The sequence below is a fragment of the Peromyscus leucopus genome, chromosome 4 (genome assembly GCF_004664715.2).
Source record: "Peromyscus leucopus breed LL Stock chromosome 4, UCI_PerLeu_2.1, whole genome shotgun sequence".
In the NCBI taxonomy this organism is placed as follows: Eukaryota; Metazoa; Chordata; class Mammalia; order Rodentia; family Cricetidae; genus Peromyscus; species Peromyscus leucopus.
In genome coordinates, this window is record NC_051066.1 from 95,902,647 (window position 1) to 95,928,228 (window position 25,582).

Genomic DNA, 25,582 nt, shown 5'->3' on the forward strand with positions numbered 1-25,582 from the left:
AGGCAGACCTGCGACAGACGGGTACAGTGTGCTGCTCTCCCCTCCCCCACATCTAGACTCTGAGAGCACAGAGCCCCTAAGTGTGGATGGCATCTCCTCAGACCTTGAAGAGCCAGCCGAGGGTGATGAAGAAGAGGAAGAGGAGGGAGGCACTGGCCTCTGTGGGCTACAAGAAGGCAGCCCTCATACCCCGGATCAGGAGCAGTTTCTAAAACAGCACTTTGAGACTTTGGCCAATGGGGCTGCTCCAGGTGTGGTCAGTGGGCCACCCTTCAGCCAGTGGAGTCTGGCCCCTCCCTTCTATGCCTAGCTGAGAGGGAGGGTCCAGCAGGCAGTACCTGAAGTTTCTTTATTGGAGAGGCAAGTCTTGGGGCAAGAACTTAGCTTCTGACTCAGTTCATGATTTCTGTGTCTCTTGCAGGGGGTCCAGCACGGGTCCTAGAAAGGACAGAGTCTCAGAGCATCTCATCCCGATTCCTGCTGCAAGTGCAGACCTCCCCACTCAGGTACACCCCCCCCCCCATGGCTCTGCTGACCTGGGGCTCCTGCACCTGGCACAGTATGTAGCCTTCTTCCCTCCCCCTAAGGGTGCTTTGTACTCCTGGTTCTGGAACAAGTGGCCTTCCCCGAACCCTGTTTGCTTTGTGCTTGTCCTCTCCTGGTGCCTTTCTGTCTGTGAGAGCATCTGGCAACTTGGAGGAAGACACCCAGCCTTCTCTGGACCTTTTTCTGAACCCTTTCTCCCTGTAGGGAGCCATCTTTACCCTCCCCAAGCGTGGCCCTGACATCAAGACCTGACCAGGTGTCACAGGTGTCTGGTGAGCAGCTGAAAGGCAGTGGTGCCACTGCCCCAGGGGCACCCCCAGAAGTGGAACCCTCTCCTGGCAACTCCGGCCCCCAGCCAGTGGTTCCTGTGCTGTTGCCACGACGGCGTAACAACCTGGACAGCAGCTGGGCCCCCAAGAAAATGGCTTCAACCCGCCCCCTAGTGGACTCCAGAAAGCCCAGTCTGTGCACAGTCTAGTACCACAGGGTGAGGAACCTGGTGTGCGCGCTCCAGGGTATGGGGACCGTGGGACATGTATATGGGCGTGCTGGAGGAGCGTGGGCCTGGTGTGTCCCCATGCTTGCCACTGCGTGTCCCTTAGTGGTCATGTTCAGGGGAAAGTTTGGCTTACCTTCTTCACACCCTGACCTGCATCTGTCGCTGTCTCTGATGCAGATGAGGGGCCTTCATCGCGTTCACTGCTCTCCCGGGAGGTGGAGATCCAGGGCAGCTTAGGATCCCTGGCACAAGCTGACAGCTACCCACCTCAACCCCACGCCTACCAGCACCCCACCTCCAGTCCTACGGCCAAGCTGGCTCGCAGCGTTTCTGTTGGGGAGAACCCGGGCCTGGCGGCTGAACCTCAGGCCCCTGTACCAGTCCGAGTCTCACCACTCCACAAGCTAGCGCTGCCTAGCCGGGCTCACCTAGTCTTGGACATCCCCAAACCGCTGCCTGACCGTCCTGCTTTGACCTCCTTCTCGCCTGTCACCAAGGGCCGAGGCCATACCGAAGCAGACCAGTCCGGCTCCCTGGTGGGCCAAGGAAAGGCTCACACTACATGTGAAAGGCGGGCCTGTTTAGGGGAGGGCACCACTCCTAAACCTAGGACAGAGTGCCAGGTTCATCCTGGCCCCGCCCACCCCTGTGCCCAGCAACTGCCGGTCAGCGACCTCCTCCAAGGCCCTGAGAGCTTGCAGCCCCCATTCCCCTGAGAAGACTCCTAACCCCATGGAATGCACCCGGCCAGGGGCAGCCCTGAGCCAGGACTCAGGTGCGCACAGCTCCCAGTCTCACCTTCCACCCACCCTCTTTCCTGTCTCTCGGCCTCCTTCTGGCTCCATCTCATGTATGTGCGTCCAGCCTTTGGCGTTTTTCGTCCTGTCTGCTCCTGTCTTGGTCCATAAGTCACACCCCTGATGGTGAGACACTCCCGCCCCCCTTCATGATCTCCCTACGACCTACTCAACCCTTTAGTGTGTTCTGGATGCGGGCGGGGGCTGGCTCCAGGGCTAGAGCTAGGACTGGTGTTTTCCTCGAAGCTTTGTCTCTGTGGCGTCAGGAAAGGTGTTGGAAGAGAAGGGGGCGAGGGCCAGGGGCGGGGGCTAGTGGGGGTGGGGGGGCTGGTGGGGGCTGGTGCAATTACAGCACTGCTCTGAGGACCCTGAAAGAGCAGCTGGACCTCACTGCTGTTTGTCCTTCAGAACTGGCCTGGAGCCTGCAACAATGTGAGCAGCTTGTGGCCGAGCTCCAGGGGAACGTTCGCCAGGCAGTGCAGCTCTACCGCTTGGTGAGTGTCAGGGCAGCAACTGGTAGGAAGACAGCCAGTCGGCAGTGCTCACGCTTGACAACCGAGTGTCCAGACAGGAGCAGTGAGGGCTCCTACAGCCTGGGCGGGGCCCTCAAAAGTACTCGGAGAAGACGAGATGAGAGGGCAGAGGGCAGGCTAGGCCTCACCCCAGGACCTATGGTCATCTCTGGCTAAGGACTGGAACACTCAAGACAGGGTTGTAGCTTAAACATCATCTAGTTCAAATATCCCGATTCATGCCTGTTGTCTCCGTGTATTATTAGTAGGCTTTTTCATATCCCAGAATGGTTTGGGATCTTTAGATATAGGAAACAATTGAACAGTGCCCACGTTTGAAAGAGAAAGTGCAGGCTGTGTGAGTTGTTGGGAAAAGTGATCAAGAAGAAGTAGATGGTTTTATTAGCCTGAAGTGACCTTCATCTGGGTTACCGCCAGAGTGACGGATTGTACTGATGTTGTGTGGAGCCCCCTTTTCTACTCATTCTTCACCTCACTCGCAGTGTTCCTGTTGCAGGTGACCAGCTGTAAGACACCTTCAGCCGAGCACAGTCGTATCACCCGGCTCCTGAGGGACACCTTCTCTTCAGTGCGGCAGGAGCTAGAGGCCCTGGCTGGAGCTGCGCTGTCCAGCCCGGGGGGCAGCCCTGGGGCTGTGGGAGCTGAGCAGACTCAGGCCCTGTTGGAGCAGTACTCAGAGCTATTGCTTCGAGCTGTGGAGCGGCGTATGGAGCGCAGACTCTGAGCTCCAGAAGGCTGTCCCAAGAGAAATGCTCCCCATTCCAAACTGTAGCCCTTCTTCCACTCATGAGAACCTGTGAGCATGTCTGGAGTGGAGAGCAGGGATCAGTGTTCAGAGGCAAAGCAGCCTTCCCAGCTGCTCCTCGCGGGGCCCCTGTATTTATTAATTTATTTCCCTGACTGTTGCCTCACTTCCTGAGGACTCCTGCCTCTAAAGCCCTCCCGTGGCTCATAGCAGGCCAGGTCTTGAGTCTATGTCATCTTGGTGCTGTGAGGGGCAGGAGGACAGCCTGCCTCATCTGGGGACATTGGGAAGGGCTGGCCTTCTCTTCTTAGAAGCCATTTGACGTTACTTCAGGGATCGGCTCCCTGGGGCGGAGCATACACAGGGTACTCTGGGGTAGAGATAAAGGTGACGTGCTATTTAGGCCCTAAAGCCAACTAAGCCCCTTACCTCTACTCCCTCACCAGCTGCGCTCTCCTGGCTGCCAAAGCAGGCGAGGTTTTCCCCAATTCCTGGCAGTTGAGAAGGCAGAGCTGCCTGGCCCTCCAGGGGATTCCCAGCCCTTAGAAGACTTGAGTTGGTATCAGGACCTGAGCCCCCACATTCCACTCCCATTCTCCCTGCAAGAGAGCCCCAGCATTTTCTACCCTCATCCTTTTTTTTTCCCTTGTGGAGCCAGTTGTGGGATTTTGCTGCCGGACAGTGAAGCCCTCTGTTGGAAACACAAAGCCTGGCCTGCTTCCCTCAGCCCTTAGACCTCCTTATTCTCTAGCCCTGGTCCCTAGAGGACTGCTGAGACTCCAGGGACCACTTTCTCCTTTATCCTGGGCAATGCGCAATCAGAAACCTGTATTGGGAGTTCCCTCATGGTTTACAGGGCACTGGCCCACCTTCCTAGGACTTTGGACACACACACACACACACACACACACACACACACACACACACAATGTATACACAGTTGAGTGTTCATTGTTAGAATACTTGCCTGGCTGGTATATACCTGGTTTCTTCACATCTGGCCTCAGCTTCACTAGCCTGGCTTAGTTAGACCTCTTATCCAGAAACATGAACGGGAGCACACTAAAATTCTGGGATCTTGGTGTCCGCAGCCAGGCTGACAGGAGATGGCTAAGGGACACCTGGCTCATGGGGGAAGGTCGTTTTCAAAGGCAGTGCTGGGTGCCCAAAGATACTGGATACTGGAGATTGTGGAGTGGAGGGTCTGGGCCAGAGACACTGGAAAAGTGTAGGAGGACAGGTAGGTGGTGGAGGTAGGGGACAGATTAAGGTAATTGTTAGAGGGGAGAGAGAGGGCATAGGCAGGGTGTAGGAAGGAACAAGGAGTGAGGTGATTGCAGAACTGGAGTGAGTATGTGTCTCTGGGCCCTCCTTCCCTCTGCATCAGGTAATGCAGAGTGACGTTTCTCCAGGTTTAGACAGCAAAAACCTGCCCAAACGCCTTCCAAGCCCTGGAGGCAGAGGCTAGAAAGAAACGGTTTTAATGGGTGCTTAGCTTTGGTGGTTCTACCTGAGTGCCCTAACTACATCCAAACCATGTATTCCCTTTTTCCGTACCACCTGCCTGGCCAAACTCCTAGCCCAAAGAACAGTAGTGGCTGGGGGTGGACCCCTTGTCAGCCAGAGGGTTAGAAATCCGCCCCAGCAATAGGGCTGCCCTGACCCCCACCAGGTTCTTAGAGGGCCTTAGCCAGCCTGCCCTTCTCGAGGGAGCCGGGCTTTTCCCTGCGCCTCTACCCTGCATGGATGTGGTCTTGTGGCCAGCGGCGCTTAGTTCCTTTTGCATGTCTGAGGCCACTGGCAACTGCCGCCCACGTCCAGATTTGTCCCATCCCAGTTTTGAAAAGCCCCTTATTTATAACTTTTATACTGTGGCGCCTGTCTCCTCCCCGGCTGTACGGGGTGGGGCTGTTTTAACGTCTCGTTTGTACTGATGTATGAAATTGTCAATAAACACAATCATTTGTTAACTGGCTAGCAAAATCCGAAGGAAGCGCCGCTTGTCACACCTCCTGAGGGGCGGGGCGAGGGCGGAAATAGGGGCGGGGCTGCGAGCCTAGAGCGGAAATAGGGGCGGGCTCTCTTCCCACGGGCGTCATGGCGGAGGCGGCACTGGATACGGTGCGGAGGGCGTTGCAAGAGTTCCCGGCGGCGGCTCGCGGTGAGTGGCGTCCGCGCGAAGACAGCGTGGAGAGAGCCTGGGGTACCGGAACTCACTCAGGTCTTGTGTGCACGAGTAGCCGACTGGTGGCCACACATTCTCGTATGTTACCCTTCTCTAGCTAGCGGACGAGTCCTCAGCTCATGGTTGCACGTCCTGGTGCCTTCACGGGGAGCAGTTGTGGTTTTGTTCAAGGCCCAGCGCAGCTCCGGCGGGAGTCGTAGTGCCATTCTCAAAGCCAGCAGGTGCTGAGTCCCTGTGCTCTGCGTCGCTGCACTTTCGGTACAGAAGATTCTTTAACCTCAAATACCTCGGATGCTGGTGACATTTGAGGAGAGAAGCAGGCGACTGCCCTCGTTCACTCAAGCGAACTCCAAGCTTTGAGGATTGTAGAGACCCACCCAAGCAATATTGGCTGTTCCACTACTAGGTGTTAGGTTCCTTCTTTGCTCCTCATTGCATCATTCCTTCTTTTTCCCTTTTTACTAAGTCATGTCTTCCTGAACAGCAGTACGGGCAGTTCTGTGCAACGTAAATAAAGTAAGATTCACTCCCACCCCTTGTCTGTCCAGTAGGACTCTGTTTTATTGTTCCCGCTAAGCATATTTTGCTGCACTGTCCTAGAGGGCATTCCAAGTGCCTCTGGCTCAAATCTTCACACCTGTGAACCAGTGCACCCTTTATTGATAGGAATGCAGGTATTTTAACCTCTTGTTTTCAATAATTCTGCTGCAAATACTTGACTGTTCCTTTAACAAAACTGAAGTACCTCTATGTGCCAGAATGTGTGTTCAGTGTTTTTAAATTTGGCAACGAGTGCCTTTATCTTCGGAGCCATCTCACCAGCCCGAGGGTATTTAGGTTACGTACGTCATTAAAGAAACAGTCCGGAGAGATGGCCGAGTGGGTCAAGTGCTTCAGCACATGATGACCTGAGTTCAGATCCACCTGATGATTATGTCTGATGCAGTTCAGAGCTGGAAAGCAAAGACTGCGGGACCCCAGGGGTTTGCTGGCCAGCCAGCCGAGCAACTGCTGAGCTCCAGATTCAGTGAGAGACTTTGTCTCAGAAAATAAAGTGGAAATGGTAGACATCTGATGCCAACTTACTCTACATATGCATGCACAGGCATATACAGCCAACACACACACACACACACACACACACACACACACACACACACACACAGAGCGAAAGAGAGAGAGAGCGAGAGAGCGCGTTCTCTGTTCTCTGTTTCCATACAACTTCAATTCTCAGGGAGTAAACAATTATGTGAGCATCCCAGCTGTGTCCCATGTGGTTCAGAGGATAGTTGCAGGGTCCGATAAGGTGTGTACCTGCTGTGTACAGGGAACAAGCAAGGGCTGTGAGCCTGGAGCAGGCTCTGTGTTCATGTTTATTTTTGTCAGTTAAATTCTTAACAGAATTGCTGGGTCAAAGGAATTATTTGGAGTTCAGTTTGAAGCTCTAAGGGAAAGATGTAGGCATTCTCTAAAGGAAATAGTGAGCAAATAAAACTGGTATAGTTAAAGAAAATCCAAAGGACAGAAAAGGGCAATTTCACACCAGGCAGTGGTGGCACATGCCTTTAATCCCAGCACTCAGGAGGCAGCTGCAAACTGATCTCTCAGTTCAAGGCCAGCCTGGTCTACAGAGAGAGTTCCAGGACAGCCAGGGCTACATGGAGAAACCCTGTTTCCAAAAAAAAAAAAAAAAAAAAAGCAGTTTCTACACATTTTTAAACTCCAGGGTCCAGTAACACAGTGGCAGTGTTTTCCTAGCAGGTAGGAGGCCCTGGGTTCAATCCCAAAGAGCAACTCAGTTGTTCTGAGCCCCAGTTCCCTTCTAAGATTACTGCTTTGTGGGGTTCCTGTTCCTCCCTCCCAGGTCTGCTTGGTGATTCTTACCCCTGTTCAGGGCAGCAAGTACATGCCGAGCTCTCTGCAGTTTTCCTGGGCCCACCAATGTCTTCCCATGTGGTTCCAGTGTCCAATTTTAAGATACTCCCTTTCTGACTGATGGCAAGGGAGGGTCGTCAGAATGGAGCCGTAGCTGTGGGTGAGCATGACCTCAGGAGTAAAAGGAATGCCACAGACATTTGTCAAGGGTTGCAGTAACTGCTGCTTGGGACCAAAGCATTCGCTCAGACATTAAGGCTGAAAGTTGACAAAGCAAAGCGCTCTGCCCTCCTAAAAGCCAGGACAGTGAGTGGTAGGAACCAGCCAGAGCAGAGGGCATGTGGTCAGTGTCAGGCATGAGACAGGAACAAATCAGGCTGGCAAAGAAATGGGCTAGGCTTAGTCATGGAGCAGCCTGAACCATGCCAAGGGGGACTGAGTTCTGCCAGGGGGAGCAGTGAGCCATCCGAGGAGGCTTCACTAGGTGTATGACAAGATGAGATTGCATTTCCGATGGATGATAGATGCTCTTGAAAGGGAGTGGAATTCCACCAGAAGGACCAGTTTGCTCACTGCAGCAACCATCCAGCCAGAGCGTGGGGCACTTCCTTTTGACTTTGTGTGTGCTGAGCACCTACTGCGTGCTGAGCACCTACTGCGTGCTGAGGCACTAGAGATGCCAGGAGACATGGCAGTCATCCCGGCCATTGCGGTGATGTTTCTATTCTGCTGAAAGAGACAGATAATAAATAAATGAGTGATAAAAATACACAGGGCCAGGTAATGATAAATCTGTGGAGAAAAACTAAACAGGCGAGGAGATAAGGACTGTTTCTAACAAGTGAGTTTGAAGGGGTGATCAGGGAAGGAGGTCTATCAGTGTGACATTGGACCCAAAGCAGCAGAGGACGGGAAGGGTGGTTTTAAGATAAAAAGGGGGAAGATCAACGGGCCTTAGAAATAGCCAGGCCAAGGGCAGGATTGGGTAGGATAAACCAAAAGAGATTTCAGGGTCAGCTGTGGTGTCGCACATGCAGTATGGCCTTGAACTTGTTTCGTAGCTGAGGGTGGCTCTGAACTCCTGATCCCCTGCCGCCACCCCCCAGGTGCTGGGTTTACACATTGAGCCACCACACCCAGTTTAAGGGTGACTCAGCCGCTTAAAATGTCTCCGTAGGTGGCACAGTGCCCAAGTTGTTGGCCCTAGGTGGCTAAGGATGCTGCTGCTGTCCCAGGAGACCCAGCGCTCAGTGCAGCCCCTGCCTGTCTTCTGCTGTTGTCATTGGTCCGTTATCTCCCCGGATAGATGGACCGGAAACCGCTTGAGATGATGGGATCATCCTCTGATACCCACACCGACCAGGCCCAATGCTGGGCCTGTTTCAGATGCTCAGTGAATGTCATCATTGGAGGGGGCATCCCAGAGCCAGGCTCCATCCTAGTTAGCCTGTGGCCACCAGCTCAGTGACTCCCCTTCCTAATGGATGCTGCTGAGCGATTGCTTCTCAGGGGTGAGGAAGTGAGGGGTCAGCTGCAGACTTCCTGGTCAGCAGCAGCCTTGCCTAGGATGTCCATGATAGAGGATTTCCTGTGCAGACAGTGTTAACAGAAGTTGGGTACCACTGATTGCAGACCCCTCCTCCCCATTTTTTCTTAAGACCTCAGTGTACCTCGTGTTGTGCCCTACCTGGATGGGCCCCCAAGTCCACTCTGTTTCTACCGGGATTGGGTGTGCCCCAATAGACCTTGCATTATCCGCAACGCCCTGCAGCACTGGCCGCCCTCCAGAAGTGGTCCCTCTCCTACCTGAGGTACGGTTTCCTTTCTGGGGGGGGGGGGATGGACCAGGGACCGTTAGCAGCAGACTACAGACCAAGCCTCCATCCATTCCTCAGAGCCACAGTGGGCTCCACGGAGGTGAGTGTGGCCGTGACCCCAGATGGTTATGCGGATGCTGTGCGAGGGGACCGGTTTGTGATGCCTGCTGAACGTCGCCTGCCCATCAGCCATGTGGTGGATGTGTTGGAGGGTCAGGCCCGGCACCCAGGAGTCCTCTACGTGCAGAAGCAGTGCTCCAATCTGCCCACTGAACTGCCTCAGCTTCTGTCAGACATCGAGTCCCACGTGCCCTGGGCCTCTGAGTCACTGGGTGAGCGGAGGGGACAAGAGGCAGGGCATGGGGATGAGGTGGGGGGGGGGAGGGTTCAGCTTCCTCTCTCATTCTCTGTCTTTGGTGTTGGCTCAGAGGGGTCAGGTGCCACCTACTTGCTGACCCCAGGCTTTGACATAAAAACGGGGACCCCGAAAGGGCTGCTGTCCCTTCTGCTCCAGGGGTCACATTCCCAATGTCACCTTCCCCCAGACTCCTTGGCGTTCCTCCCCCCAACCCCCCCCCCCCCCGGATTTCTGAATACCTGCCCTGTGCATAGGAGGTCCTCAGCCCAGTACTAACTCTGTCCCGCAGGAAAGATGCCTGATGCTGTGAACTTCTGGCTGGGTGAGGCAGCTGCGGTGACCTCCTGTAGGTGTGGGGACTCCTGAGGTGGGGAGGGAGCTGGTGGGCTAGCGGGAAGAAAGGTGGGCCCCAGAGGGAGTAGCTGGCCTCAAACTTCTTGTGGTATTTTGGGACTAGGACACCACAAAGGATCTCTCCTGAGGGTGGGGGCATTGGAGACAGGGCACGCCATACCCTCTGGTCTCTTTGAGAAGCCTCCTCAAAGTCAGGTAGATAATGGGGCAGGGCTCGGAAGCGGAGCCTGATGCTTCCCCTCCTGAGGAAGGGGAGCCAAGGTCTGTGATGCTTGCTAGAGTCCTCGGAGTCTCCCCAAGACCGCTGGCCCTGTGTGGGCTTTTCCTTTCACTGTAGGTTCTGTTGGGGTGTGGGGCTGAGGGCAGGTGGGCTGTTTTCCTCCCCGCAACTCCAGGTCTTCCATATGTTGACAGTGCACAAGGACCACTATGAAAATCTGTACTGTGTGGTCTCTGGTGAGAAACACTTCTTGTTACATCCACCCAGTGACCGGCCCTTCATTCCCTATGGTAGGTAACATGGCCTAAAAGGAGCTGGTAGCCAGTGGTGGAGGGTGGGCGAGCACCAAGGGTCCAGGCCTGAGGTGTAGCCTCAGGGCCCCAGCCCTCTGGTCTCTGCATGTGGGGACACTGGGCTGGTTATGGTGGGGGAGAACCTGACAGACTGTTGGTCATTTATCTCCCTGACCTTGCCTTCAGATTTGTACACACCAGCCACCTACCAGCTGACTGAAGAGGGCACTTTTAAGGTGGTGGACGAGGAGGCCGTGGAGAAGGTGTCTGTTCTGTTCTTGGGCTCTGGGGAAGGGTAGGCTCCCAGGGAGTAGGCACAGAGGGTCTGGGGAGGTGACATCCCACTCTGAAAATCCCTAGTCTGTGGCTCTTCAACGCTGGGAGGAGAGGGGCCAGAGCTAGAGATCTTGGGATCCTCAGGGCCTACAGGCAGCTGCTGTGTCTCTAGGTGCCCTGGATCCCACTGGACCCCCTGGCTCCAGACCTAGTCCGGTACCCCAGTTACAGCCGGGCACGGGCCCTTCACTGCACAGTGCGGGCCGGTGAGCTCTTGTACCTGCCGGCTCTGTGGTTCCACCATGTCCAGCAGTCCCACGGCTGCATTGCTGGTAAGGAGCACCCAGGGCACCAGGGCCCGACAAGGCATTGGGTGGGAGGGGCTCCTGCTTCAAAGAAGGGCCCTCACATCCGGGTTCCTCTCTTCCCCACAGTGAATTTCTGGTATGACATGGAGTATGACCTCAAGTACAGTTACTTCCAGCTGGTGGACTCCCTCACTAGGGCCGCAGGCCTTGACTGATGGGGCCCTCACAGACACTGCAAAGGACAGCCGATGTGGGAGGTCGATTCTAGAAGCAGCCTGGGGTTTGACTCTGCACTGGCTGCTGTCTGGGTTCCTTCGTGGGCTGAGATCAGCCTTGAAGAAGCACGGAATATAGTCGGAGGACCAGGAGATGCCAGGCAGGTCTGGGTGAGGGTGCCCAGGAAGTTGCCACACAGGTGACAAGGAAGCATGGATCAGGTCCAGCAGTGCTGTGACCTTGGGTGAGTCAGGGCATGTCAGCATCGTCCTCCGGCTGTAAAGTGGAGATAATAATGGCTCTAGCTCCCAGGTCTGCTGTGGGGTAGACATGGACCAGCATAGAGGAAGCAGTCAATAAAAGGTGGCGTTGATGTGTCTGTTCTCATATTCCCTGTCACAGCTGCCTTCCACGGCCTGCTGATGGCTTAAGTGTTCAGGTAAAGGTTCCAAGGTGGTCCTGATGGAGGGGCACAAGCCAGATCCAGGCCCGGGATGGATGCTTCCCACGACAGTTGTGTTATAACTGGCTGGCTGGGACTTGACGGGCTCGGGACCACCAATGCTACCTCTAGCTTGGTCCCAAACTGTTTGCTTCTCCTCCCTCAGTTCCAGGGAAGCTGCTGGGTCTGGAGCCCTGAGGGTAACCCCTGTTCTACAAGTATGAACAGGAAGTGATGGGAACCATGTTCCTCCTGAGCTGTTCTCTGAGGAAAGAGTGGATCTCCACGCCCAGACTCCTCCTCACCCAGCTAAAGAGCTGGGAGAGCCCCTGTCCCCGCACGCCAGCCCACAGGCCTCATCTCTGGCCACCCAGCTCCAGGGGTGGAGGCAGCCTAGGCACAGCTTTGAAGGGCTGTTTTATGTGAAAGCCGCTCCCCTACAAGGTTGTGATGGAGCCTGAGGTACTCTTCTGAGATTGCCCAGGGCTCCAGTTCAGACTGGGCATTCCTGTCATACAGGCACTGGGGAGGTTGCGAAAGGACCCACGACGACGACGACGACGACGACGACATGATGGTCGGCCCCACTCTTCACTGCTGTTTTGGGGGGCCACGGTCTGCTGACCCTGCTCAGCCCATGGCAGCAAATTCTCCTAGAAGCCCTCCTCTAAGTTGGGGTTGATTGGGACAGTGGACTTCAGGGAGACTGTGGCTAACTCCAGGAGGTGTCACTGACTCCAGCATTGGCTTAAGGTGTCTCACTTCCTGGGCAGGTGGCTGGGTCAGCAGTGGGTGTGGGCCTTGGGTGGAGCGGAGGACTCTGTGGGAGGGATTGGAGAGGAATGTGTGGGCAGTTGGCTCACCTTGGCTCTGGGTTTAAAGCCGACAGTTGTTGGTCCTGTGGCCACTGCCCCATCATTCCTGTTCCGGTGGACTTGGTCTCATGGCTCTGGTAAGGCTCCAGAGGGCACTGGGCTCCCATTTCATTCCAGGACCTGGTGGCTGTGGTTTCTAAGAGGAGCTGTGGGCTTCTCTAAGCAGAGGGAGGGATGCTTTTCAGCTTCAGGACCAGACAGGGTGGAAGCCAGGGGCAAGGCCAGAACTGGGATGGAGGTCTGTCCTGGGAATGGGTTCCAGGCAGAGATCCCGGGATTTGGACCCTGGGAACTCTGAGGATCTTATCCACTGCCCTGGGGGCTTAGAAAGAAGTAGCTGCCCCGTGCCTCTGCCTCGGTTACTTGGCATGTGGGAACTTCCTCAGCTTTGCTCCTGACCACAGAGCTCCCTGAACTTGACCATTGGCACCTTTCCAGAGATATGGCTGAAGACCAAAAGGAAGGACCAGGTGGCACAGGCTTCCTCTGCCCTGGCACACTGGCATGTGTCCACATCTCCAGAAGCAGGGCATTTGGAAGGAGCTCTGGAGACGCCCATCAGATCTGGAGGATGGCAATGTGGGGTGGTCTGGGTTGGTAGCTGCTGTCCTGATCTTGCAGAATCCATTCCTGGGATGGGGCAGACGGCACAGGTTGTAGCTCACTCATGGTGCCTAGGCCCTGATGTATTCCCTTCTTCCCCTTGACACTCAGACCAGCCTCAAAGCGTCTTGGTGGGGTTAGGGTTGGGCGGTGAGGTAATGGGCTAAAAAGACAAAAGCCCATACCCAGAAAGTGTGGGCCATTAGCAAGCCAGCTTGCCCGTGTTCTGGTCCTAACCATGCCTCAAGAGAGTGACCTCGATTTCCTCTCATGGTTGGTCATTATCATAGCACCCTCAGAGGATGTGTGACAATTTAGTAAATATATGCTAAGCCCTGGGTATGGAGCTGGCACAGTGTGGTGTTTAATTATGAGAAGGTGTCATCGTGTAGATACAATGTCTCTTGTCACTTGGATTCTGATGGGTGCACGTGGACCTGGTCCTTTTGGTAGAGAGTTAAACCTTGAGAGATTGTCCCAACCTGCCCCGAGGCCCTGTCACATGTGCCCCATCCACCTATAGTCAACCTGCCCTGTCTGTCTGCAGGCGAAGGTGGCGGGGACATGCCTGCTCACTGTTCGAGTCCTCCAGGCTAATGGCTTGCCTTCCAAGGACCTAGGTAAGCACACTGCTTCCCTGGCACTTAGCTGAGCCCAGAGGACCGGTTGGGGGGGGCTGTAAAGAAGACTGGGCTGGCAGGTGGTCCTGCAGGGGTCTCCTGGAGAGAGGGGTCTCCAAAGTGGCAGAAGGCTCAGCCCTAGGGACCGGATGTCTCAGGAAGAAGGAAGTAGACTCATTGGTGGCCCGGGAAGGGTTCTTGATCATTACAAGACACGTGCCCTTCCTTCCTGCAGTGACAGCCTCTGACTGCTATGTGACTCTGGATCTGCCCACGGCCTCCAGCCACACGCTCCAGACACGCACAGTCAAGAACAGCAGAAACCCCGTCTGGAATCAGAACTTCCAGTTCCGGATCCACAGGCAGCTCAAGGTAGCCTAGGCATCCAGTCTGGCCCTGCCCTTCCCTGTGCGGCACTGCCACATGGCTCCTGGTTTGCCATCTCCTGCCCCGTCCACCTGCCATCCCACCTCCTTCCTATATAAGCTGCCTCTCTCTCTGCCTCCTCCAGAATGTGGTGGAACTGAGAGTTTTTGACCAGGACCGGTTGACCAAAGATGACCCTATCTTGTCAGTACTGTTCGACGTAGGCACTCTGCGAGCGGGGGAATCTCGGCGCCAGAGTTTCTCACTGAACACTCAGGTAAAGCTGTGCTCAGGGAGTGGGGCCCCCCAATTCTGAGGATAGGGCTTCGGAGGCTCCCCTGCTTCAGGGAGTGGCCCAGGCATCCCCTCAACTTCTCACCAAGGAGCAGGCCTGTCCCCAACTTCTTTCTCACCTTCTGATCAGAAGCACAGCTCCTTGGGAACAGTCCAAGGAGTGTAGACAGAGTGACCGGGAAAGGGACAGGGGCCCTTCTCCACCACTCTGGCCTCAGCGTCTCCCGCTGCCGTCTGGGTTACCAGCCCGACGGTTACCCTCCAACCTGCTTCTCTTCCAGGACGACGGGCACCTGGAAGTTGAATTTCGGCTGCAGACTCTGTGAGTGGGGCTGGGGGAGCCTGGTGGGTGGTCGTGGAGAGCTTCATTCCGGGAAGGGCAGTGCCAGCTCGCCGAGGCTGGTACCCCTCCCTGGTAGAGGAGGAGTGCCTGGGCTCTTGCAGAGAGTCACTGGGGGCCTCTTTCCAGGACAGGCTGTGAGGAACAGCTCATCAGCAATGGCATCCTAGTGGTGAGTGGGGACCCAGGACTTCGCTGGTAGCTCATCCCTCATGCTCTCCGCTGTTCTCCCAGGCTTGAAGTAGGCCCACCACAGCCTGGGTCGTGTGGGCTGAGTTGGGGACGCTGGTATACTTGTTCCCCAAGGGATTAACCTCAAGCAAATGCTTAGCGACTGAGGGTGATAGAAGAAATGTTCTGGGGAGCAGGGACCAGGAGCCCACAATGTAGGGTCCCAGAGAGGGGGTGCAACATGTATCTAAGGGGATCTCTTGGCCACAGGCTCGGGAGCTCTCCTGTTTGCATGTTCAGCTGAAGAAGACAGGAGACCCACAGGGTGAGTTCCCTCCTCCTTAGGCATCCTACCACCCTGATTCCCATCTCTCCCTCCTTTCTGAGGAGGTGACCTGGTACTGGCTGTTTCCAGGTAGCAAAAGTTGGGAGGCAAATCCCTGCTGGGACTCCCCTGGACTCCATCTCTCCACCGGGACCATGTCAAGGAGGCACTTCCCTGCAGACTTGATACGGGATTTAGTGGACAGAGATCCCGTCCTGAGTTTTGACTCTGGTTCCTGTTTCTAGGGTCAGAGAGCAGAGTTCAACTTGTGGTTGCTGGGGCCTGTGAGGGCCCACAGGGTGCTTCTGTGGGCACCGGTTCTTACCGCTTCCATTATCCAGCCTGCTGGGAGCAAGACCTGAAAGTTCATCTTCAGGTAGCATGCCTTGCTCCTGAGACCCTGGCGCCCTCCTCTCCTCTCAGCACCCTCCCTGAGCCGTGCTTCCGTCAGGGCATTTGGGAGTGACGTCAGCCTCCTGTCCCTTCCCTGTTCTGCCCCGCCACAGGGAGGAGGCAGGGTCTTCGCTAATGAGTAATGACGGGGGATCCTTTCTCCCCCTACCCTAAGGATGACCCCCAGGAGCAGCTGAAGGTACCGCTCCACTCCCTACCCACTTCAGAGCTGGTGAGACTCGTCTTCCCCACGTCCCAGGTACTGGTCACATAGAGAAGCGAGGTTCATGGACGGGCCTGTCACTGGCCTAGCCTTGGAGCAATCGGCCTGCTCTTGTGGCTGGTTCCCCCTTCTGGCCATGCCCAGACGATCAGTGGGTGGAAGTGTGGGCCCTGGAAAAGAGCTTGGGGCCCGCCCAAGGGTTCTTGGGATGGTCTGGGGGTACACTGATGGCCACAGTGGGGTGGAAGTAGCCAGCCGTTCTGACCATGGTACTCATGGTTTCCAGGAGCCACTGATGAGGCTGGAACTGAAGAAGGAAGAAGGGTAAGAGCCCACCTGGGGAATGGGAGGGCAGGGGACCAGGCACCCGGGTGGGGGTGGGTGGGTGGGTGGGGGTGAAGGTCAGTCTGGCCTGGTGGGGAGGGGGAGGGGAGATGCAGCGCTCCTGGGTGCACAGGGTTTTGCATCAGGAGGCGGCGTCAGTGTGGACAGGCCCCGCTTGGATTGCTACAGTAGGGGGCGGGCCCTGCCTAGCACACCATCCCGGGAAGAGCAGTGTCTGCCCAGATAAGAGGGGGAGGCACGTGGGCAAGGGGGAGGATGTCCCCTGGCCTGGGGGCTGTTGAGAAAGGACCTTTAGATGCCCTTCAGAAGAGGGAGGGCGCTTTTCAAATAGGTGTGGACAATAGGCCACCTTTTCTGCCCCGTCATTTTTGGAGCTGTGGGTGAGGGAGAGATTTGACTTGGAAGTGGGGCCCAGCCCTAGACCCTGGGTGCACTCAGTCCCATGGTCTACTTTACCACAGTCACGTGTGTGCGTGGTCCTGGGTTCTCCTTCCCCTCACTCCACAGCAAGTGGTGGTGAGGACTGAGAAGGGAGGAGAGGGCAAGGGTCTGGCAGGTGACGCAAACCGGTTTCTTTTTCTGTGGTGGAGCTGAGAACTGCTTCCGGGTCTCTTCCTTCTCCCCAGCCCTAAGGAGCTGGCCGTGCGGCTGGACTGTGGGCTCTGCCCTGAGGAGCAGGCCTTCCTGGGCAGGAGGAAGCAGGTGGTGGCTGCCGCCCTGAAAAAGGCCTTACAGCTGGACCAAGACCTGCAAGACGACGAGGTCTGGGGGCTGAGCACGTGTGGGTGGAGTTTTCCTCATGCCTGCTTAGGCCCAGGGCTCAGTGCTGGGAGTGTTGTGCAGCCCAGAGCTGGTGTCAGCTCAGGCTTGTCCCTGGCAGGCCCTGCCTACCCTGTTCCTCTTCCTCGATGTTATCAGGATGATACATGGGGCACCTGCAGCTCACAGATGGCAGTTTCCCTGTGTTTTTTGGTCCCCCACCTGACTGATGACACACACCTATGAGGATGGCTCAGAATGGTCCCCAGAGGTTCAGACCAGCCTTACTGGCTCCTAGGGGAATGAATCCCAGCGCCGGAGAGCAGGACCTTTTGGGACTTCCGCAGGAGCCTTGGGGGCTTCCAGAAAGTGATCTCAGGCTCCGTGTGGGCTAACACTTATTAGGCCATTCTTCTGGATCCCTAATGTTTGAAGCAGCGAGGCATTTGAGGGATTGTTTCTGACTAGGTCCTCAAGAGGGCTAACTCGGAACTGGCCCCAAGACTCAATCACATCTTGACTGGCTGGCCACTGGACTATCATGTTCTCTTCCCAGAGTGTGACTTCCTCTATTCCTCAGGCCTGTTTTGAACCTGCCTCTCCTCTTCCAGATCCCCGTGATTGCCGTTATGGCCACTGGTGGTGGGATCCGGGCCATGACTTCTTTATATGGTCAGCTGGCTGGCCTGAGGGAGCTTGGTCTCCTGGACTGCATCTCCTACATCACTGGGGCTTCAGGGTCCACCTGGTGAGCGCGCTGGGGGCTGAGTGCTGGAGGCTGCAGCCAGCTGGTGGAATCGGGAGGGGATGTAGTGAAGGGACTTCCTGAACCCCACAGACCCCGGTGCACACTGCATGGACTGGGGAGATGCTGGCAGTAGGGCGCAGCGTGCTCCAGGGGACAGAAGTGATGGCCAGACAGTCAAGGACATGTACAGTCCAGATGGGGTCCTTCGGTGACCACAGCCCCCTCCTCCTAAGCTTTGGCTTTCCTCAGGGCATTGGCCAACCTCTATGAAGACCCAGAGTGGTCTCAGAAGGACCTGACGGGGCCCACCGAGTTGCTGAAGACCCAGGTGACAAAGAGCAAGCTGGGCGCATTGGCCCCCAGCCAGCTGTGGAGGTACCGGCAGGAGCTGGCCGAGCGTGCCCGCCTGGGCTACCCCAGCTGCTTCACCAACTTGTGGGCCCTCATCAATGAGGCCTTGCTGCATGATGAGGTAGGTGGAGGGTGGGCCCTGGGTGGGTAAAGCTAAGGCAAAGCCATCTGGAAATGGACCCATCCCTGGGTGATCTGGGTGGTGGGAAAGTCTCGCAGCATCAGGAAGCTGAGGGCTTAGGCCGAGCTCCTCTTGCCCTCAGCCTCATGAACACAAACTCTCGGATCAACGGGAGGCCCTGAGTCGAGGCCAGAATCCTCTGCCTATCTACTGTGCCCTCAACAGCAAGGAGCGGGGCCTGACCACCTTTGAATTTGGGGGTGAGTGGCTTCAGAACTGGGGCCTGTGCTCTTGTTTTTTTTTCTCCCGAGACAGGGTTTCTCTGTGTAGCTTTGCGCCTTTCCTGGAACTCACTTGGTAGCCCAGGCTGGCCTCGAACTCACAGAGATCCACCTGGCTCTGCCTCCCGAGTGCTGGGATTAAAGGCGTGCGCCACCACCGCCCAGCCGGGGCCTGTGCTCTTAAGGGTGGTAGGGTACCCTGTATCTAAGAGGTGAATCTCATGCCCATGTCTCCTGGTCCAAGTACCAAAGACTGTCATCCCGCCAGCTAGTGCCTTTGCACCCTTGGGATGAGGGAAGAGGCCTCAAGTCTCCTGCTGGTTACAAGGCCTGAGCCTCCTGGTCCCCAGACTACCCTGAAATAAAGTCCCTGGTGGGTGTCGGAATGGCCAAGGTCCCTAGGCTCCGTGGCTGAGGTGTATGTTGTCCTCACAGAATGGTGTGAGTTCTCTCCCTATGAAGTCGGCTTTCCCAAGTATGGGGCCTTCATCCCCTCTGAGCTCTTCGGCTCTGAGTTCTTCATGGGGCGACTGGTGAAGCAGCTCCCCGAATCCCGAATCTGCTTCCTGGAAGGTGAGGAGGCTAGATAATGGGGGTCTCGGGAGAGGGAGCCGGGGTGAGGGGGGCCTCTCCTTGCCCACATCAGCCAGAGGGAGGAGGGTTCAGACTAACAGCAGTCAGGACTTTTCACTTGACGCCCCTTTCTCAGGTATCTGGAGCAACCTGTTTGCAGCCAGCCTCCAAGACAGCTTGTACTGGGCCTCTGAACCCAGCCAGTTCTGGGACCGCTGGGCTCAGGATCAGGCCAGCCTGGGTAGGTGCCTGGGCTTTCTGCAGGAGAGAGGTGGGCAGCCAGTTGGGAGTGACTTTGAGGCACTGTGGACTGCTTGCCTTCTAGGGTAACCATGGAGACTGGGAGAAAGGACCAGCGGCCTTCTTTCCTTAACGTCCCCCCATCATCTCGCCTGTGCAGACAGAGAGCAGGTCCCCCATCTGAAGATTTCAGAACCACCAACGACTGGTAGCAGGATTGCCGGGTTCTTCACTGACCTCCTGACAAAGCGGCCGCTTGCCCAGGCCACCCACAATTTCATGCGCGGCCTCCATTTCCACAAGGACTACTTCGATCACCCTTGCTTTTCTACCTGGAAAGGTACCCTTTCCACCGTCTCACGCTGCTCGGTCCAGGCTCTCCACCATCCCTTAGCCTTAGGACACTCCCCACCCTCACCCCCCCACCCCCTTTCCCCTCTCCCTACCCTCACCCCCCCCCCTTTCCCCTCTCCCCGGGATGTGCTGCTCTGGCAGGCTTTGCGGGGACCACGGACCTTTTTCTATGGGCCTAAGAGGTCTGGACCCACAGTGACAGCTCCTGACGCTTCTCCCACCCCAAACCTCTGTAGCAACCAAACTGGATGGGTTCCCCAACCAGCTGACCCCCACGGAGCCCCACCTCTGCCTCCTGGATGTTGGTTACTTCATCAACACCAGCTGCCCACCTCTTCTGCAGCCAACACGGGATGTGGACCTCATCTTGTCACTGGACTACAACCTCCATGGAGCCTTTCAGGTTGGGGAGATGGCGGCCCATCTAGGGTAGCCTGTTTTCTAGGCACCTAATGAGACCTGCTTTAGGATCCAGCATCTGGCCCAGCTTCCATTAGAGTATGGTAGTGGCACCCCCTACTGGGGAAAGTTAGCTCTGCTCTGGGAGTGGGGTGCGGAGTAGCTGGGAGGTTCTCACCTGTCTTGTACCATGGTTCTCTTTACTGACCTGGCCCTGGAGAGGTCCTGGCATACCTGATGCTTCTAGATGGCTCCCACTCACCCAGGGGAGCCCTAGAGGAGCTGGGAGGGAGGGTACCGTCAGACCGTGGGCCTCGCTCGGGGCCCTCTGGAGTCTCCGTAGAGCCGGCCTTGCGCTGAGCACACCGGGCCCTCTAATGCCCCCTCCGACTGCCCAGCAGCAGTTGCAGCTTGTGGGCCGGTTCTGCCAGGAGCAGGGCATCCCTTTCCCACCCATCTCGCCCAGCCCTGAGGAGCAGCGCCGGCCTCAGGAGTGCCACGCGTTCTGTGACCCGACCCAGCCCGAAGCCCCGGCCCTGCTACACTTCCCTCTGGTCAACGACTCCTTCCAGGACCACTCGGCCCCCGGTGAGCCCCGGCCCCCTCCCTCCCAGACCTGCCTCCTCCGCGCAGGGGTCCCCCGACCTCCTGCCAGACCGTCCTCTCTCCACAGGGGTGCCGCGGACACCGGAGGAGAAGGCGGCTGGAGAGGTGAACCTGTCTCCTTCCGACTCCCCCTACCACTACACCAACGTGACCTACAGCCAGGAGGATGTGGACAAGCTGCTGCGCCTGACACATTACAACATCTGCAACAACCGGGACCGGCTGATAGAGGCCCTGCGCCAGGCCCTGCAGCGGCGGAGACAGCGCCGGCAGCGCCGGCCTGAGTGACAGCTGCGGCGCCCTGGCGGGGTTCCCACCCGGGGGCCTTGGACCCTCCACCCCCTCCCTGCTGCTCTGCGTCGAAGACCAGCACCACCGCGTGCTCCAGAGCCTCTGGGGACTCCGATGTCCAGGCACAACGCCACAAGATACGTGTCTGGGACTTCCAGAGGTGACACTAGGCATGTCGGCAGCCCTCACGGAGTCAGACTGCGAGCTGCTGGGGCCTAGCACTAGGAATGACCTCGCTCACCCATGGGACGGACTTGGGGCTCATCAGAGGTTAGAGATGGGGCCGTGCTGGTCACATGACAGGACACTGTGACATGTTATAGGGGCTCTTATAAACGGGAGGCGCTTGGGCGCCGCTGTCCCAAGATTAATTATCTGTCGTGCCAGGCTATTAGTTCTACAGGACACTTGACGTGAGCTCCACTCTAAAAGCAGGACATCCAAGTCACCCTCTCCAAGAGGCCACTAGCGTGGAAGTTCCAGCCCTGTCCAGATGGACAGACTGCCATCTTTGTCCAGACAGAGACCTTGGTCCAGTTAAAAGGTTCAGGCTCATCTCGGGCCCAGCGGGTAACAACACAGCAGTGCTTATCCTGTCAGGAGCTGATCTCTGGTCCTGAGCAGCCGCAGGAAGGTGCCCTGGGGCCCGGAGCCAAGGGGTTCGCCAGGATGCATCTTCACTTGGAGCCCGAGGTTTGGTGTTGCCTCAGGACTCATTTCAAGTCTCAGACCTGTTGGGAGAACAGAGATTCGGTAGCATACACCATAGAATCTTCTAGAACATCCCACCTGCTCCTAGCGTAGGTGTGAGCAGCTACTAGGAGCCATGAGATGAGTGGGATGTAACAACTTTGATTCTCATGATCTAGCAAGTCAGCCAGGCAAGTGGTTCTCAGGGCCTGCCCTGGAAGTGGAGCTGGGATGCTTGAAATGTAATCCCAGCTACTCAGGAGACCGAGGCAGGAAGATCATGAGTTCAAGGCCAGTCTAGACAACTTAGTGAGTTGTAAAGGAAAAGCCAAGGATCTAGCTCAGTGGTAGAGGATGTGCGTGATGCCCTCAGCTCACTCCCAGGACCACCAGAAACTCTAGTACGAGCCCCTGTTCTTTGGTCTCACACCATCTGACTCAAGCTGGACTTGAGGAGTCCAGCAAGAGAGATGGATCGCTGTGCCGGAGACCACAGCTGTGGCTGTCACCTGTTAGAATATGAGAGCCTTCCAGGCCCACAGCTGTGCATCAGTCTAGATGTATGGCATTGTCATACTGGACCTGGGGACCCGTGGGGGTGGTGTTCAATTCTCTCCCACATGCCCCAAGTGCCCCATTTTAGAGGCCTGAAGCCCACTAGCCTGGGTAGGAAAGACATGGATGAGATGGATGATCATCTAAATGAAGCCGGGGTCCACAAGAGGCTGAGGATGCCAAAGAAGAGCCTGTATTCAACCGGCTTCTCCCTCGGCCATTACACTTCTTGTCACTGGCCTGGACACGCTGATGCCTTGGCCCAGGCTATCCCCCGGGGTCAGGGACAGAATCAAGTCGGGATGGAGGTTAAGAGCAGAGGCACAAGCAATGGCTGAGGTTTTGCTTCCTCAGAGGAAGGATAATGGAAAGTGAGAATGAGGACGGGTGGACAGTTCAGGGGAGCATTCCAGTAGAAAGCGGGTTGGACACCCAGGGAGCCGCTTGCCTAGGGATAACTAGAGCAGGACCTATCACCAGCAGGGACTCCCCAGGTGGGGAGGGCAGGGAGGAGATGGAGTGTGGGGAGAGGGAGCCTCGTGGCCTGGGTCCTGCCGTCACCTCTAAGTAGAGGTGTGAGGGCAAGGATCTCCCATGTGGGGCCTCTCCGGCCCAGTCAGCAGAGTCCTGGCCTGTCAGCATTTAGAGAAAACCCTCTCCACCAGCATCCGACTTGATCACAGCATTCCCACCCACGGCTGGGAACCTGGCCTTGGGTTCTAGGCTGTAGACAGAAGGATGAGGGTTGTCCTGGAAGCCACGGCCCGTGTCCCTGTCCTAGAGGCTCAGCTGCCTGCCTCCTGTGGCCTCCCCACCAAGACCCCAGAGCAGGGAGGTGCCGGAGAAACTCTGGGTCCCTTTGGGATTCTGAAGAGAGGCTTTGGGTGGAGACTAGGGGAGGTGATAACACTGAGGAGGGGAGCTGGGGACGGGGCGGAGCCCCTGGCACCCATCACCCTCCACAGAGAGGCACAAATGGCAGAGTATTTTCTGCACGTTCTTCCTGCTAGCGGGAGCTTGGCCACGGTCCAGACCTCTCAGGATTTAGCATTCAGAGTTACCAGCCTGTGAAGTCGAGAAAGGAACAGAACCCACCAAGTCCCTGGCTGGAGGGGGTGGGGCCAGTGCACTCCAAAGAGGACCAGGCAAGACAATCTACCTCTGCTACTGATTAGTTGTGTCACTTTGGACAAGTTCCTCAGCCTCTCAGAGTTCAGTTCATCAAGTCCCACTTTCAGACATTAGAGATAGCAGCTGTGAAACCTGTGACTACACAAAATCCAAGCAACACCAGTAACCTGGGGCCCATCCACTACCTCCTTCCTTCCCCTACAGCCCACCTGCCACGCTACCAGGGCTGGCTGCCAGTCTGCAGCCTGCTTTGCAGACGGTGCTGCAGACGGATCCCTGTTCTGCCGCTCAGCCCGCCTCCCAAAGGACCCCAGCCAACTCCCTGCTTCCTGCTCAGGGCCCCCCCCTGCAGCCCCTCAGCCAAGCTTGCCGTCAAGAGGCCAGGCCTGCAGTCCTCACCTTGTGGAGAAAGGATGCTTCCCGCCCTCCAGTCTCTCACACTCGCGCGCAGCGGGGGCTCCGGAAGGCAGCTCCTGGGGAGAGATGAGGTGCAGGGGTCACAGGGGCCACCTCGACTTTTCCCGTGGGACCTCTGTCTCCCCTCTCCCCAAGATTGGTCTCTGGTTGCCCGAGGCCTCTTACCACAGTTGCCACCTGGTACTTCTGCCCTCCTCATATCGGAGAACAGGCTCAGGGCTCTGCTTGCCAAGGTCCCATGGCTACTGTTGCAGGAGCTGGTGCTGAGCTGTGGGGAAGAAGGGCCCAGGCCTCAGACCTCTCCAGGGAAGTACCGCCCGTGGTCTTCATGGGGAAGCGGGAGCCGCTTCCCTAACCCTCTCTCCTGTGGATAGGAACTATAGCTTTCCCGGGGATCACCGAGGAAGCTACCCAGGAGTCTACCGCTAGGCCCAGTGCCAGGCCCAGATGCCCACTGAACAGGGAGTTGCCCGCAGTGGGAACTAGCACTCACCTGCCTCCCGTCTGTGGGCGGCTGCTGCGTCAGTTCCACAGACCCCTCCGTGACACGAGTGCCCTTCACCTGAAAATACAAGATGGGGGTCCAGATGTCAGGCCCAGCACACACGAGAAGGGAGACCCCCCATTCCTCATTTCCAGTGGGCCCCGGCACTCCTGGCCCCTCTGCCTGCTCTGGAGTGTGGACCCTGGACACCCTGAGCCCCTGGGGCCTGGCCACATGCTCCAGGGAGATAACTGTGGACTGGTGGGGACCCCAGGCTACAGTAGGTCCCTCATCTCAGCCAGACATGCAACCAACCCCTAGTTCGGAAAACCTCCACGGGAAGGCTCTGATTGCTAGCTCTGTTCCAGCTTGTGTGTTCGTGTGTCCGTTTGTGTGTGTGTGTGTGTGTGTGTGTGTGTGTGTGTGTGTGTTGGTATGCACACATACACACCATAACCTTAATCTTCCCCGGTTTCCTCCCACCCCAAGAGTGCTGGTCTCCTCTGTGATTATGTTTCGGCTTTGGAGTCTTCCGTCTTTGCCAGCCCGCAGGGGTACACTCTCCCCAGGGTGCTGGGGTGGCAGGGGTGGTGGTTTTCCTGAAGGAGAAACCCTGAGGAAGACTCCATGAGGCCTCACTGCCCTGAGGAGCCCTAACTCGGAGACTGAGGAACTGTCCCACCCAGCCACCTCAGAGGCCTCTTCTCTATACCCAGCCCCCCTCATCCAGCCCTTGAACCTCTGTCAGCGTCTGAAGCTGGGTGAACGTCTCCTCACGGGCCGCCAGGAGCTTTTCCAAGCCCTCATGTCTGCAGAGCAGACGTTCCACGTCCGTCACTGAGTGCTGAGAGAAATGAGTCAGTATGTGACTCAGTTTTGGGGTGCCAGCCCTCCACACTTAGCTCAGGGGCCAGTGAGCAGAGAACAGCAAGATCTGCCTCCACTTACCCCATAGCTGGGGTCCAGCAGCAGGCCTTCCTGAGAGGCCAGCCAGGCCTCAGCCAGCTCCAGCCTCTGCTGCAGCTGCTGCAGGCCCCGGTTCTGCTCAAAGCGTTGCCCACGCAGGGCCCATGCTGCCTGAAGCTCCTGCAGATGTCTTTCCAGCTCCTGCAGACACCTTTCCACCTGCAGGAAGGGGCTGTGGCCACAGAAGCCTGGGCAGAGCTCCCGCCCCAGCGGCTGGGCAGGAGAGCCAAGCCAACCCAACCCAGATCTTTGCTCCCTCCTCCTCCCTCACCTTCCTCTTCCTCACCCTTCCTTCTTGGGGCTCCCGGGCCTCAGCAGTGAGGCTCACCCCACCCTCCGTTCACACCTCCAGCGACATGAAGTGGCCATGCTCTAGCAGCTGCCGCCCTTCCTGCAGGGTATTCTGGGCTTGAAGGCAGCACTCCCGGATCTCTTGGTCCACCACATCCCCAGCCAGCTCCCCTGAGGAAAGCAGCTCCTGAGACCACGCTCTGCTGGGCAAGGAAAGAGCTGCTAGCAGAGCCGGCGAGGCAGTCTGGGGGACAAGGGCAAAAGTGCTACTCCCCCAAAGCAAGGAGAGGGCAGAGCTAAGCTAAC

At 57.0% G+C, this 25,582-nt stretch overlaps 4 protein-coding genes across 5 annotated transcripts in view; 3 read left to right on the top strand and 1 right to left on the bottom strand.

Annotated features, from left to right (window-relative positions):
• Positions 1 to 5,090, top strand: part of Mapkbp1 (mitogen-activated protein kinase binding protein 1) — a 54,090-nt gene extending 49,000 nt beyond the window's left edge. The window contains 8 exon segments of the mRNA XM_028854393.2: positions 57 to 251; positions 422 to 506; positions 751 to 986; positions 989 to 1,033; positions 1,223 to 1,746; positions 1,748 to 1,820; positions 2,251 to 2,336; positions 2,872 to 5,090. Of these exon segments, the coding sequence (XP_028710226.1) occupies positions 57 to 251; positions 422 to 506; positions 751 to 986; positions 989 to 1,033; positions 1,223 to 1,746; positions 1,748 to 1,820; positions 2,251 to 2,336; positions 2,872 to 3,099 (1,472 nt within the window). The 3' untranslated portion in view covers positions 3,100 to 5,090.
• An 87-nt stretch (positions 5,091 to 5,177) lies between these two features.
• Jmjd7 (jumonji domain containing 7) lies at positions 5,178 to 11,395 on the top strand. Its single transcript, XM_028854406.2, is given in 9 exon segments — positions 5,178 to 5,281; positions 8,839 to 8,958; positions 8,961 to 8,991; positions 9,076 to 9,329; positions 9,645 to 9,701; positions 10,124 to 10,219; positions 10,409 to 10,485; positions 10,671 to 10,830; positions 10,933 to 11,395. Coding segments are annotated over 9 exon segments (948 nt in total). The 5' UTR covers positions 5,178 to 5,217; the 3' UTR covers positions 11,022 to 11,395.
• A 592-nt stretch (positions 11,396 to 11,987) lies between these two features.
• Pla2g4b (phospholipase A2 group IVB) lies at positions 11,988 to 21,113 on the top strand. Of its 2 annotated transcripts, XM_037205140.1 has the most exons (21): positions 11,988 to 12,217; positions 12,347 to 12,416; positions 13,490 to 13,562; positions 13,798 to 13,934; positions 14,074 to 14,205; positions 14,504 to 14,544; positions 14,692 to 14,734; positions 15,004 to 15,058; positions 15,304 to 15,434; positions 15,627 to 15,710; positions 15,961 to 15,998; positions 16,646 to 16,781; positions 17,390 to 17,526; positions 17,776 to 17,998; positions 18,141 to 18,258; positions 18,715 to 18,852; positions 18,989 to 19,093; positions 19,253 to 19,432; positions 19,683 to 19,849; positions 20,247 to 20,433; positions 20,519 to 21,113. In XM_037205140.1, the coding sequence occupies exons 2-21, from the start codon at positions 12,408 to 12,410 to the stop codon at positions 20,737 to 20,739; spliced, it is 2,355 nt and encodes a 784-aa protein (XP_037061035.1). In that variant the 5' UTR covers positions 11,988 to 12,217; positions 12,347 to 12,407; the 3' UTR covers positions 20,740 to 21,113. The 2 variants fall into 2 exon arrangements, with proteins under 2 accessions (XP_037061035.1, XP_037061034.1); XM_037205139.1 differs by having other exon boundaries at positions 11,988 to 12,416.
• Sptbn5 (spectrin beta, non-erythrocytic 5) overlaps positions 21,055 to 25,582 on the bottom strand; it is a 48,271-nt gene continuing 43,743 nt past the window's right edge. The window contains 7 exon segments of the mRNA XM_037205138.1: positions 21,055 to 21,473; positions 23,518 to 23,591; positions 23,701 to 23,803; positions 24,029 to 24,097; positions 24,759 to 24,863; positions 24,968 to 25,144; positions 25,332 to 25,476. Of these exon segments, the coding sequence (XP_037061033.1) occupies positions 23,554 to 23,591; positions 23,701 to 23,803; positions 24,029 to 24,097; positions 24,759 to 24,863; positions 24,968 to 25,144; positions 25,332 to 25,476 (637 nt within the window). The 3' untranslated portion in view covers positions 21,055 to 21,473; positions 23,518 to 23,553.

Excerpts from the sequence above, each read along its gene's own strand:
- Pla2g4b (XM_037205139.1), top strand. Across the intron at positions 15,711-15,960 it reads TCGTCTTCCCCACGTCCCAG|GAGCCACTGATGAGGCTGGA; the intron begins GTACTGGTCACA and ends CATGGTTTCCAG. Across the intron at positions 17,999-18,140 it reads AGGCCTTGCTGCATGATGAG|CCTCATGAACACAAACTCTC; the intron begins GTAGGTGGAGGG and ends TCTTGCCCTCAG.